The 13,486-nt window shown below is 40.6% G+C and overlaps 1 protein-coding gene across 1 annotated transcript in view; it reads right to left on the bottom strand.

Annotated features, from left to right (window-relative positions):
• ITPK1 (inositol-tetrakisphosphate 1-kinase) overlaps positions 1 to 13,486 on the bottom strand; it is an 82,621-nt gene that overhangs the window by 45,979 nt on the left and 23,156 nt on the right. Inside the window, exon 3 of the mRNA XM_010003758.1 lies at positions 7,865 to 7,982. Coding sequence (XP_010002060.1) covers positions 7,865 to 7,982 — 118 coding nt within the window. The remainder of the gene's footprint in view (positions 1 to 7,864; positions 7,983 to 13,486) is intronic.

The raw sequence follows: 13,486 nt of genomic DNA on the forward strand, positions 1-13,486 counted from the left end.
AATTACCAAACCAAACAGGATCCCAGTTCAGCTGTTACCACATTATCTCAATTTCTGCTACTTGGCAGGGGATTTCAAATGAGAGGAAAGAGAAAATGTATCATTCCCCAATGTAATTCAAGTTGTGGATGTCAGAGCTCATAAATGGAGCTTCCTTCCAACACCCACCAGTCAGTACCATATATCCCCAATCATGATGATGTTTAAACCTTTTAAACCTAGCTGTGAATGTTTGCTAACTTTCTCAGTCCAGCTATGACCTTAATTAGTATTTCATGGCAACTGCATAGATATTCAACAGAACTCTACTGTGACATGGTAGAACAGAGGGATCGTTTCTCCATTTATTCATATTTTGTTTGCTCAGGTTTTGTTCCACCTTTGCTAGCCCCAGGATGATCTCGCTCTCCCGTTGTGTGGCTGCTTTTGGCAGCAACCATGTCCCTTTTCTTCAGAATTCCTTTAATTTCTAATGCGTACTCTTAAATTCAAGAAAGCAGAACTGAAAAGAGTCTTCAGGGGAAAGAAAGTGCTTTATTTCCATAACTGCATGCTTGGTGTTTTCAATGCTATTTTTGGCCACCGTAATCTTTTTGTTTGGTTCTGTTGGCATGTTCTCTTTGAACTACTGAGGCAGAGGGGGCAGAAGTTTCCAGAGAGCTAACCCACTGTGACGCCACGGTCCTTCCTGAGCAGTGAGTCAATGTAGACATTAACAATGCATGAACTGTCCATATCTCTTCTTTATGGACCCAAGAGACTGGATCTATCATCATGCTGACTCTTCACTGACTTTTGGTAGACCCATCTGATATTGCTATCTCCCATTGCCTGGAAAATACTCAACAATTTGGACTCATCTGAAAGATCTGCCAACCTGTGTTCATCTGCCTTTTCCAGAGTTATGAATAAATGTCCTGGAACACCACTAGTGTAGGGTGTTTGACTTACCACATTGAAAGTAGTTTATTTATCTTTCTGTCTTTGGCCTCTGTCTCACACTTTCGGATGCTTCAGTTTACTTAACATTTCCCCTTTAAGGAGTGATTTTTTTTCCCCCCAAGTTACTTTATGTACTAACTTGTGTCCAGCTATCCAATCTATAGCTTACAGCTTCAAATAACTCTAATAGGTCAGAAGGGCTGAAGGCAACCAGAACAACATGGCCACACACATGAATTCCTCATGACAAGAAGAATCCTTGCTCCTCCTTTCCTAATTCCAGAGAGATAATAATTCTCAAGAATTAATTCATACTGTTTTTAAGACCCAACTGGAAATGTCTTAGGAATGCCCCATGACAACAGATTGCAGCCATAACTGATATCTCTTCCCCATAAAAGTAAATTTGGTCATTATTCAGATTCATCCAAGCTCCAGTCACAAAATTAATAGAGTTCTTGCTTAAATTGCTATAAGCTTTTCCATCTTTTCAGCTTTGAAATTATACATATAGATGCAAAATAAGTTTCCAACACTCACATGCAGTAAGTGGACAAAAGGCGCAGCCATGTTTCTTTTTAGATTCAGATAAGCAAAGGAGACCAAAAGTTGAATGCAGATTCTGCATATCAGGCAACAAAAGCATCCAAGATTTATAGATTAAACCTAAGTTGCACCCAAAAGTAACACCTGAACTTTACAGACAGACTTATTTTGAAAGCCCAGTGACCATCAAGACTACTAGGATCAAAAATGAGCACTTACTGTTGGCTCAAGGAGTTCTGGCTGACACACTGCGAGACAAAACAATACAAATGTTTTCTGTATTATTCTCTGGGCTTTCTGTCGGACTGCAGAGTCAGCTTGAACAATACCAAGCTGTTATATCTTAGCACGCCAGAAGCAGCAGGCCAGCAGACTGCCACTCCTGCCTGTGACTGTGCCCATCCTTGCCACAGGGGCCTCCAGCTCTCTGGTCCCTCCTACCCATGCTGGGACCAAGCTAACAGCTCCAAATAATGAAAATATGGGAAGGAGGAGAGGCAGGAGAGTCTGTTCATATTTTCTGAAACGGCTAACTTTCAGCATTCTTAGCTTAGAAAATCCTTTTGTAAACTACCTTAACAAAAGCAAGCAATGGAACAACAGAGGAGATTCCAGGTTCCCTCCGGGGTTTCCCACATTCTTTTCCTGCCACCTCTCTCAGGACAGGATTAATCCTTTAAAACCAGCTGGCTACTTTAAATTTCAAAGCCAAGGCTTGTTTACTGTAACACCAACAGTCCATGTCCCTTTGTCAACCCCCTCTAGATGAATGAATGAGCTTTTATGAGAAAGATGTTAGGTGACACCTCCCTGGGTCACAGGTCCCAGAGCCTTTCCAGTCTGACAGAGCAGGACTGAGACCTACCAAGTGCTGCCAGCACAGTACAGAGCACGGCCACATGCAACACTGCCGTGTGCTGAGGCGCTTTGGACAAAGTCATTCCAGTCACAGAGAATATTGATGCCATTCCAGTTACTTCCCTCCACATTTGTACACTAGGTTTTGGACAGAAATCAGAATGCAGAGAGTGAACACGCACCACACTTGGAGCGAGGCAATGGGACATCTGTTTGCAGGCGTTCGTGTTGGAAAGAGCATACAGCTGACAAGGGAGACTTCTGCAACCCAAAACTGGTGCAGTTATTTGCAGTAGCTAACATCAGTGCTCCAACTCAGATACTTTACTGATATGGCCCTACATAAACAAGTGAGCCTCAGGTGGGTGATTCAGAGCACTCAAATTAAAACCAGGGTTTTGCTTTCCTTTTAATAGGAGCTGCAAATACAGTTAGAGGTGCCTGAAGTTGACCTTTTTGATAATTCTTCTCCCTCCCTTCTGAACGAAACTGCTATGAAAAAGTAGGCCTCTACTCACAGTTTCAAAAGGTGAAGGCCTGGATCTATGTATATACAGCTATTTTTTTAACTGGGTGGCCTGATTTTGAGAAGTTATGAGTATGCACCACTCCAGTAATGTACATGCTCCATAACTTAAAAAAAATAAACCCCAACTACCTGCTTTGGCATTGAATTGTAAATACCCATTTTTCTACTCAATGACAGTTCTACAGTTTCTGTTAAAACAATGCCTACAAGGACTGCTTGGCATCAGAGACTCACTGTTTCAGAGTATGTGTAACTGGAAAGGGGATCCTGACAAGAAAAATGTGACATCTAAAGGGAAGATGTCAAGAGAAGGAAGAGATACAGAGGAATGACATGCTGTGCCCAAAACCATGCAGCAAGTCAGAACTAGCACCAAGCAGAAAACCCAGAGACCCAAATCAAACACCTTACCCATTACATTGTCCTGAGCTTCTCTGTCAAGTCATAAAAGATACAAACGAGGAGTACTTCTAAGACAGAATCTGGTTTAAAGAAATTGAGGGAAATGAGAAGAATGCCATGATCTGTTCTGTAATAACCTCCAAAATCAGAAAGCAGTGTACACAACAACTCCAGCATTTCATATAAAAGTAAACAGACATATTATTTTGATTACATGCTGGGATTAAAATATCACGGCTAAAGGGTTTTATACTGTTTGGAGTGGCCTGAGGGAACAGTTCCTGTGCTTCAAAAAAGAATGTTAGGAGAGAGAGAAATTCAGAGTCACAGCTTGGCTCCTGCAGGAGTACGTACTTCTAGGGGAATCCCATGCAGACAAGCTTCTGCAGAAATTTTAGATTTGGAGTTAAATTTAAGAACCTAAGAAGATTTTAAAAATGGGAAAAAAGCCAGGTGGAAGTGGTTAAAGAAATTAACTCCAGCCTGTGCAATATCTGAAGTTCTTACACTGTATCAAAGAAACTTCTAGGTCCCTTGAGACAGCCAAGAAAGCTGAGTAGCAGAAGTGAACTCCATTTAGGTAAAGCACCGAGTGAGTAGCATGTTTACCTAGTTTGGTTTTAAATTCCTTCAGTTTAGATTATTACTTGTAAGATGTGTTGGGAATTTTAGAAGCTTTTAATCTTAAAACTAAAAATTTAATATAAAAAGGTTAGTTAAATGCCTAGTCACAGTGATTATTACCATCTTAAGCATAATTTAGAAAGTAAGATCTTGAATACTGAGGCTGTAGGATCAGTTTTTCAAAATGACATTGAGAATTTGGTTATTTTCATTAGGTTCAAGCTCAGAAAAGGCTGACATAGCTCCAACAACACAAAACTCTGCTAAAACTGAAATTTCCATTAAATAGGGCTGCTAATCTTTCACCAAACATTACAGAACCTGATCTACAGTGCTTGTGTATCAGAAGCAATTCTTTACAGATAAGTAAACAAAGCAATACAGCTTCTGAGAGAACTCAACTGCTACACCAAAAAATGTATTCAGTGATTTATTTCAAGATAGACCTGCCAGCTGTGTAGGGGGAAAAGCTGGGAATACAGCCTTTATTTTTTCAAATCTTTTAAAAAAAGAAGACTCAGAAGGGAAGGTTTCAGAATGACTAGCTCTTTTAGAGCTTGCACTCAAAATAAGAAGAGAACAGGAAAAAGAGGAAGTCACAGCCCTGGCCAGACTATTGCTTCCAAAAAATAATCCATTAAAATAAATGCTAAAATAGCTCTTTAAGCGCTTTTGTTTTGTTATGGGTTTTTTTTCCCCCCCACAAGAGTCCCACTTCCCTTCAAGGGAGATATCACTATCTAGACAGAAGAAAACAACAAATCAGCTGCTAGTTGCATGCTAACACATCAGACTCAATGTGAATCCTGGAGCAGGTGGCCAAGATAGGTCGTGTAGTTTCCATCTGTGGAACAACTGGACACAGACCTGGGGAACCTGCTTTGAGCAGGCAGCTGGACTATATGATCTGAAGAGGTCTCTTTCAACCTTGATGATTCTGCAAATCTGTGAAGCTTTTATTTCCACCATGACTGAGTGGTTACAGGGTCACTCTAAGACATGGGAAGACCAGGTTCAACCTTGTGCTTTCCTTCAGAGTACACATACAACTTTTGCCTAGTTACTAGTTTTCCTCCACCTTTGTTCCTTTACTGGCCATAGACTCTGGTAGCAAAGACGAGGAGTGTGCCACAAAGCATCTTTTAAACCCATTCTCAGGAGGCTGGATCAAAGTATTTATCAGTCAAGACACTTGACTCAATAAAGAGCAAGCTACAGCCTTTCAGAAAGTCTAATGATATCCAGATGCCCAGTTCTAGACATTTCAAACAGGGATTTTCCAGGAAGCATGGAGAATTCACTGTCAAAAGGACAGGCAAAGCATTAACTTGGACATCTGAAAGAAAAGTACATTTAAAATCAAGCTGTTTATAGAACATGGGGCCCTACTACAGAACAGTCACCTTAGCAATGTCTGCCATTTTCAAAGCTGCAGGTAACACAGAGGGAGGAGCACTGAACAAACTGGAGTCAGAGAACAATGTGATCACTTTCCCTTTCACCCAACCAGTGCAAACCTTTAGTTATATAGTTACTGTAAGGTCTACAGGGTTGAAATTAAGTGTAAACTGAAAATCATAAATAAATACTATACTTCACTTGTAGTTGCTTTAAAACAGAATTCAAATAGAGGTTATGATCAACTGAATACAAAATTGGTCTGTAAACCAACACTGAAATTTCTTTTGAAAGGCTTTCAACAGCAGAGGATTTCTCTTTATATGTATGTTCAACCCTCCAGAGTTCCTGGCATTCCTTTGGAAGAGATAATTCCATAGAATTGCTAAGGTTGGAAGGGACCTTAAAGATCATCAGGTTCCAATCTCCCTGCTAGAAGCAGGGACACCTCACACTAGACCAGGCTGCACAGGCTTCATCCAACCTGGCCTTAAACACTGCCAGGGAAGGGGCATCAACAACCTCCATAAGCAACCTATTCCAGGGTGGCACTGACACAGGTGCAGGACCTTGCACTTGGCCTTGTTGAACTTAATTTCTTGCACTGAATTTATCTTGTGATAAAATAAGCTCTTTAGTTACAGCTAAAGACGAGGCTATTATTTTCTTGGTAGTGACTTCCACTTTGAAATTTCAGAACAAGAAAGATGCAGCTTCTCATGCTGCTCACAGATATACTCACTTCTTGTTTGAGTTTTCTAAGTGCTTATGTGTGGGAACAGAAGCTGATCTGCTTAGGCCAGGACAAGAAGTTAGCCAATTATTTGTGGTCAGACATTGGAACATGCTGCCCAGAGAGGTGGCTGAGTCACCATCCCTGGATGTGTTAAAAGTTGTCTAGATGTGGCGCTTTAAAATATGGCTTAGTGCTGCACTTGGTAGAGTTGGATTAATGGTTGGTCTTTTCCAACCTAAGTGATTCTACTGTTCTGTTATTCTACTCAGCTGTTCTGAAATTTCCTCTGCTAAATACAAAGTTGGTTCAAGGTCTTTGTCATTTTATTTCTGATGATGATAGAGAAATGAGATGGGGATAGGAGTGCAGGGACACACAAAAGGACAGGGGAAATACAGTCACCAAAAACTGCAGCAGACAGTAAGAACAGGTGAAGTTTCTCCTTACCTCATTCCTCAACTTTACGAACAGCTTCTTTTCATATTATCAGTTTTAATTGAATACAAACCTACTTTGTTCTTTTTCTTCCTTAAGGATTTATTTCTTTTCCCCATCAGTTTCACCAGAGGATGCCAAAATATGTGCAAGACAAATTACTTGCAAAATCTCAATGTTTTCCTGAACATACTGTTCTCACAGAGGTAACAATAATAAGATTGATAGCAATTTAATGAAAGAATCCTACTGAATCTCTCCACTGTTAGAACAGAATCCCAACCACTTCCTCAGAGCAGAGGGTTCCTTCAGCACCTCTCTGCTACTCACAAACAGCAATAACCACTCCAAAACAAAATCCTTTGAAAGTAATTGAATATTTTCTCCTAAAGGGACTCCAAAAGACAAAGGAGCTTGCTGATTACTAGCCTTATTTTTACATAATGACACTGCCGATGGGGCCAAGCAGGTCAGATGCAAACAGTATGTCTGTAAATCCACAATCATAAAAACACAAACTGAAGAGTTTCTTATGTACCTATCAAAATAGCAGTAACACAATCACAATGGTAATTCCAATAATGCCACAATAGAACATAATTCAGCAACGCAATTTCCCCAGTATAGTCATTTAACATATGAAACAGATATATCCAGAGTTACTCTAGATTTAATCTCAAAAGCCAATAAATGTTTCAAGAATGTCAGTAACAGAAGTAAAAAGGGAAAGATTAACTTAACCCAACAGTTACAACAGTTAAAACTGTAAGATACTAGAATTATTCAGGTTGAAAAGGAGTGACTTCTAAATGTAGGAATATAACTCAAAGGATGCCAACTGCAGGCAACAATCTACAACAGGTAACTAGCCAATCCAGAAGTGCATTTATGTTCCTCCTAGCAGTTAACTTGTGCAATAGTCTTCCAGTGCTTCTCAAAGGTCTTAGCTCTATTTACAATCTAATTTCTTTCAGTCCTTTCCAAAACAATTTTTTCTTTCTTCCATAAATCTCCCCCCGAATTCAGGCCTCATGATTCTTATGACAAGTTGCTAAGTTTGTACATTCATTTAAATTTACCAGCACGCACAAAAAGAATGTTTTCCAGAAGATTTTTTGGGAGTGCTCACTGTAGTAAATATGCTCCCCATTAAATCCACATAATATTTTTAACCAGATGCAAACCTCCTTTGTGTACATGGAAAAAGAAGAGCACAGGATTCCAGAGGGCAATCCTACAACACAGGAATGCTTCAGTGTTCATGCTCCCATGGAGAGAGAGAATGCAAGGGGCCCAGAGCTACTACTTCAAAGCTCACATCCAGCCTCCAGAAGCCAGCTGCTTCCTTCTCTAGTCACAGTAAAAGCCTTCAGGGAGAGCAGGTATTGGCCTACCTTGCATGTACACCTCTATTTGCCGAATTAGCTCGTAAGACTTGGATCGGTCCAGAAGCGTACGAATAGCTGGAAGAGGGTCCAGGATAATGGTTTCTGGATGAGCATCAATATACTCCTGCAAAACAAATACAAAGGGGGAAAAAACAAAAAAGCATTAGATTGGCTGAAGAAGGTGGAAAAATAATGACATGGGGAAGATAACAAGCAACATTAAAAACCTCGGTGTCCAGCTTCTCTTCAAGGGGAAGCATTGGGCAACGCAGCAAGTCACCAGTCTAGACACTGACATTTGAAACAAACAAAAATGTGACAGGTTTTAGGATGGCAAACTTCTCCTGTGGACTCACCATCAGCAGTGAAGCCTGTGCTACAAGCACATCAGCTCAGAAGGGAGCCAGTGGCAAACTGCCACAGTAACAGCTGTGAGCAGGACTGAGAAAAGCAGTTAGGAAAAAAAAGATGACATACTGCTATCTTGGGGTCAGCCTTGCATTGAATTACTGCATGTGAACGTCACAACTGCCTGAACTAAGCTCAGAACTATATCTGTGTTCTTTAATATTGCTATGATTGCTGTCCTCTAGCTGGCCTGAAGACAGTATAAAGAGCTGGATGATAAAGGCTGGAATTTCTTCCTTTTTTTTTTTTTTGGCAGAACTGAAGAGATGGCTGCTTTACTGTGTCTTCATTGAGTTTTGAAAGCATCTATCTTTCTACTTCTCTAAGTTCACACTCTCCTCTCCTGACTACAAGAACAAAACAAAGTTAATGTTCTCATAGATCTTCATCTTGGGAACTCATTTCCCATTCCCTGAGGTCATGACTGCACTACTGCATTTTGGCCATGAACACAGACACTGCTGCCAGGTACTGCTCTTGCAAACCCAATAAAGCTTCCTTTCGTTTCTCAGAACAGAAGCTGAGTTCCTTCATCACAGCCCCAACCTGGCCCCATAAAGTCAATGGGACAAACAAGCAACCATTTTACCCTATCCAAAATCAGATTAACATTTCCAAAGTCCGTGTCTGCCTTTGCTTCACCCAACTTCACAAAGTCATCTTTACGTTTCCACTTATTTCTTTAAATCCATGACAAATGGTCCTGCAAGTAAATTACTAAGGACTTCCATGAGTCCTAATTCCTTAAATTGGTTACTTCAGAGAACAAAACATCCTCAAAAAGATACTTAGGGGTATGATGAGATGGCCTCAAAAGATGTACTTCACTAGATACTGAGATGGAGAGAAAAGAATGGCATCATCTGTTCCCAGCTAGTGATTTCACTAAGCAGGAATACAGACTTTTTCCCCCAACTCCTACTAGCACTGGCAAATTGTTGCCTTCTGCTGACTACACAGTCTGAACTGATGGCTTGCTAAAAGGTGACTATTCTTTTGAGGATAAGAAGATCCTCCATCGGGGTTTCATGTACCCACATCATGACCTATAGCAGACAAGTAGCTTTCCTTCACAGAGCATGAAGCACCCTTCAGTGGCAACATGTGTGTCTGATGTATTTGCTAATCTCCACAAAACACATCGAGTGAATTCCCCAAAGTTAGGCTCCACCTGGCTACCACTTGGGAAAAGTAAAGGACAGAGCACAGTCAGTCATCAAGACTGTTAGACCCAGGTGCTGTCTCACCCTTGCAGTATAGCCTGAATAAAATGCCTCTTTGGCTCACTGAAGCAGAAGCTGGGTTTGTCAATTACTTGAAGCCATTAATACCCAGAACATAGAGACAGTTTTCATGAGTCTCCTGCCCCCAGTACTTCCAGAGTCTCAAGGAGAGCAGTCAGCTTTCAAAGACAGAAGATATCTTATTTTTCTTAAGAGACAGAGTAACTTGTTACCTAATGCATCTTAAACATCTCCGTGTGTCTAGACATACATGCCCTTTTATACAGCAGCTAAAAGACAACTTGTGGAGCTAGGATGATGCAGTGATTAGGGAGCTAGCTTAAACTTGCTGATCATGAAGCCATGCTAGAGTATCTAAACTTATCTAAAGCATAACAAGACAGCTCTTTCAGTCCCTCTATGCCTCAGCTTAAAAATAGGGAGCTACCATAGTGTGCATCTTTACGAGCACACCAAGAGGATGTGCACATTACAGACAATACCCTGGTGAGGCAGCAGCTAAGTATGCACAGTAACCAGACTGAACAAGCCACAGCTCTGAGACCTCACCTCAACAGAGATCTGAAAGCAAACATCCTGCACTGTTTCTGATGCGTGTTCTAGCTCTTCCTTTCACATTGTGGTGACCACCCCTCAGTTTCAACCAGTTTCTGGTTCCACCTCAAATTCAAGCTTCCTGTACTTCCATCCTGGCTCAACACGTACTCTGTACATACTAATCTCTCACCTCAGACATACATTTCTCCTGCCTGTGGCCTCCACCTTCTTCACTCCTCTCCAAGAAAGGAATGATTTTCCCCTCTCTTAGCTCTATGCACACCTGGCATGTCCCATTTGTTATTTTGGCTTACATTATTCTAAGTATCTCCAGAGGGAGCTTGCTTTTTTATGCTTTCTGTAAGGAACTTCGCAGTGCTTTATTTACAATGATAATGGCTGTAAACTGTATTAAAAGACCATCCTAGCAGTAAGCTTGACACAGCATAATGAAGTTAACGGGAATGAAGGCATGATCCCAAGGCCATTCTACATCAGGCAATGTGTCAACAGAAGTGAACATCTTAGCTGACTTTCCCGTTGACCAGCTTCTCCTGTTGCCTTAAGGAGCCTCCAAAAAGCTCTGTAAGGCAAACATGAAATAACTGATGAGCATGAAGGAGATGGAGGCTGTTTTCCAGAAGCCATTTAGAGTCTGGAGGACTTCAACAAACTAATGTTGAGAAGAACTGCACTGAGTGCAAAGAAACAGCCCCTTTACACACACACACAGGAGCTATATTTATACAAGGAAATTTCTCAACATCAAACCTACTTCAGGTATTCCAGCTCATCTCTATTTACAGACTTAGGTACTTAAACAGCCAGAGGATAAATGAATGGTAAAACTCAGAGATTGTCAGCAAGGCAGTGAAGATCTGCATCATCTGAGTGAAGGACAGAACTGGAACTGTCTCTCCAAGAGCTAATTTGGGGACAAGCTAGAGATCTCTTACTTTAACTGAATCCAGAAGCAGCCTCCCCTTTGAACCACAGGAGTCTGTTAATGAAGAACAAGGTCAATGTATTTGCATAGGACATCTCCATTTGAACATAGCTAGTGGTTAACTGCTAAAGCTGCTTAAGAGCCAGGAGCATCAAAATGCACTCAAATCCTTATAACTCCGCACCTCTTCTCACTGTATTTATTGTCTGTTGCTTGAATTTTCATCACAAAGCATTAACTCTGCATTCAAAAACAACCATCAAGCTGCACCGGGATCCTGAAGCAAATCACTCAACCTCCCTTTGGGCATATAAACTGTCAACACTTTCCCAGTCTCCCACACCAGTATATCACCAGCACATGGAAAATAAAGAGTTCCAGTACCTATGCACAGAAAAATTCTTAGTCAATAAATTACAATAAGAAAAATCAATTTTGTTAGCTTCACATAAACAAGTATGGTAGGTTTCATAAACTTTGATACTTTACTAGGAACTGCTGCACAGTCAGGCATCACATTCTACTGAATATATAACTGTGAAGATCACTTCACAGGTTGGAAAGCTCTTGATGTAGCCCAAGTAGCAGCACCCTTCCCATGGCACAGAATGGTTCCACTACCAGAAATACAGATCTAGATGAACATGAAAGGTTTGCATCTAAGAATTTTGATACCACATAGGCTACTTAGTATAGATACGAACTTTGAAATGGAGCAGCTGCAGAAGGAAATGAGAAACAATGAAGGCAAGAAATAGCTTTCAGTACAGCACAACCTTTCAACCTTTCAACTTTGAATGATCAAATCTTCTCTGGTTATCCATTAAAACAAGTCTGCACCCTTCTTTGGTGGATTTACCAAAGACTGGTATCCAACAGCAGACCCTAACAACCCAGGCAACAATCTGGAGGATATTTGGGCTCCCCAACAATATTTTGAAAGGGCTCTGTCCTTGGGCTGCAGTTCAGCTTGACCCAGACAATGTCTATGTTTTCCTTTTTCTAATCTTTGACATAATAAAAGCAAACAAGAAGAAACAAGGACTTTTAGCAGATCCTGCTTTGTTTTTATTCCAGGCTTGGCGTTCAGTCTTGCTCTGTACCAGTCCTGTTACTGGCAAAAGACCAGCAATGAAACTTGAAATCAGAGGGAGACCAAGTATTTAATGTTCACTATTAAATACTCAGAGATTTTAAAAAAAAACATTTTGTGAGAAGCCTCTGTACAGATGAGAATAGAGTTGTTTGTCATTTTACCCAAAAAGGTAGCTAATTATTTTTCCAATTTCAGCAGAAAGTTGATACAGTATCTACTGCAAATCTTGGGTCAGTATACGGTAAGAGAGACTCACTGACTCTGTGACTTGATTTTATTATTAAGTAATAAAATTTATATCATATTTTGTTGAATATTAATCAAAAGTTCCATTTAAAAAGTTAGCAAACAAAACAGTAACAGTGCTTGGATTTGTGTTTTCCCATGTACAGAAACATGAGGATGACCACTTGTAACAACAGACCAACATTTGCCAAGGGGGAAACAGATGTAAATACAGACACAGGCTTGTCTAGAGAGTTTGCATCAGATTCAGACTTAAAAGTTCCTTTTTGTTGTCTTGGTCTGTATCAGTCTCCTTTCACGGACACCTCCTTCCCAAAGGAAAGGTGTAGGCAAGTTGGATCTTGAACAAACACTCATCTCAGAGTCGTTTGTCTCCAAATCTAGAAGGCATTTCTGCAATGGATGGAAGGGATGAGGGGGGTGGCCAAGGGGAAGTGGAGACAGGTCTTCCCTGTTACATTTCTGTTTGCTGTACAGCTCAAAACAACTTTCTGAGTACTCAGCTTCCCTGCTTTGTCTTCAAAAGTCCAGCACTGCTTCATGGGTACTGCAAACACGTACCCATGGGAAGCTATTCTACCAGCTAGCACTTGAATGACAAATTTTTCAGTAATTTTGCCTTCTTACGAGGCTCTTCCTAAGGTAGAACTACTATTCAGTTGAGGAAAAAAAAACAGGTTGGGCCTGTGAATTCAGATGCAAATACATAATTTCAACTTTGTGTCTCCCTCTGTCCCCCCAGTAAGAAAAACATTACTAAGATTTGATAGTTTCCTTTGATTTTCACTTGCCTTTTTTCAGCAGAGCATGTGAAATTTGGAATGTGTCAGTATTTTCAGAGTACAAAGTTGAAAACCAGGAACAGAATGGGCTAGTATCTTTAAAAAAAAATATTAAAAATCCACAGGCATAATCTCCATGAGTACATACCTAAACCACTCTCTAGCAGCTCTTCAGAAGAAAGCAATCAGTGCAGCAAAAGCAATGCACTTCTCTTCCAAGCAAAAGCAATCCTTACCTTCTAAAATATCTTCCTAATTTTCCTTCCTTCCAGTCCCAATCCTTCTAAGGAAGCCTCTGAATCAAGAACAGAAGAGCCCTTCCTTGAAAACTTCTCAGTGGGACAGTCAACAGTCACAGGGGCAAGGAAA

Source organism: Chaetura pelagica, unplaced genomic scaffold, assembly GCF_000747805.2.
Source record: "Chaetura pelagica isolate M959 unplaced genomic scaffold, ChaPel_1.0 scaffold48, whole genome shotgun sequence".
Classification (NCBI taxonomy): domain Eukaryota; kingdom Metazoa; phylum Chordata; class Aves; order Apodiformes; family Apodidae; genus Chaetura; species Chaetura pelagica.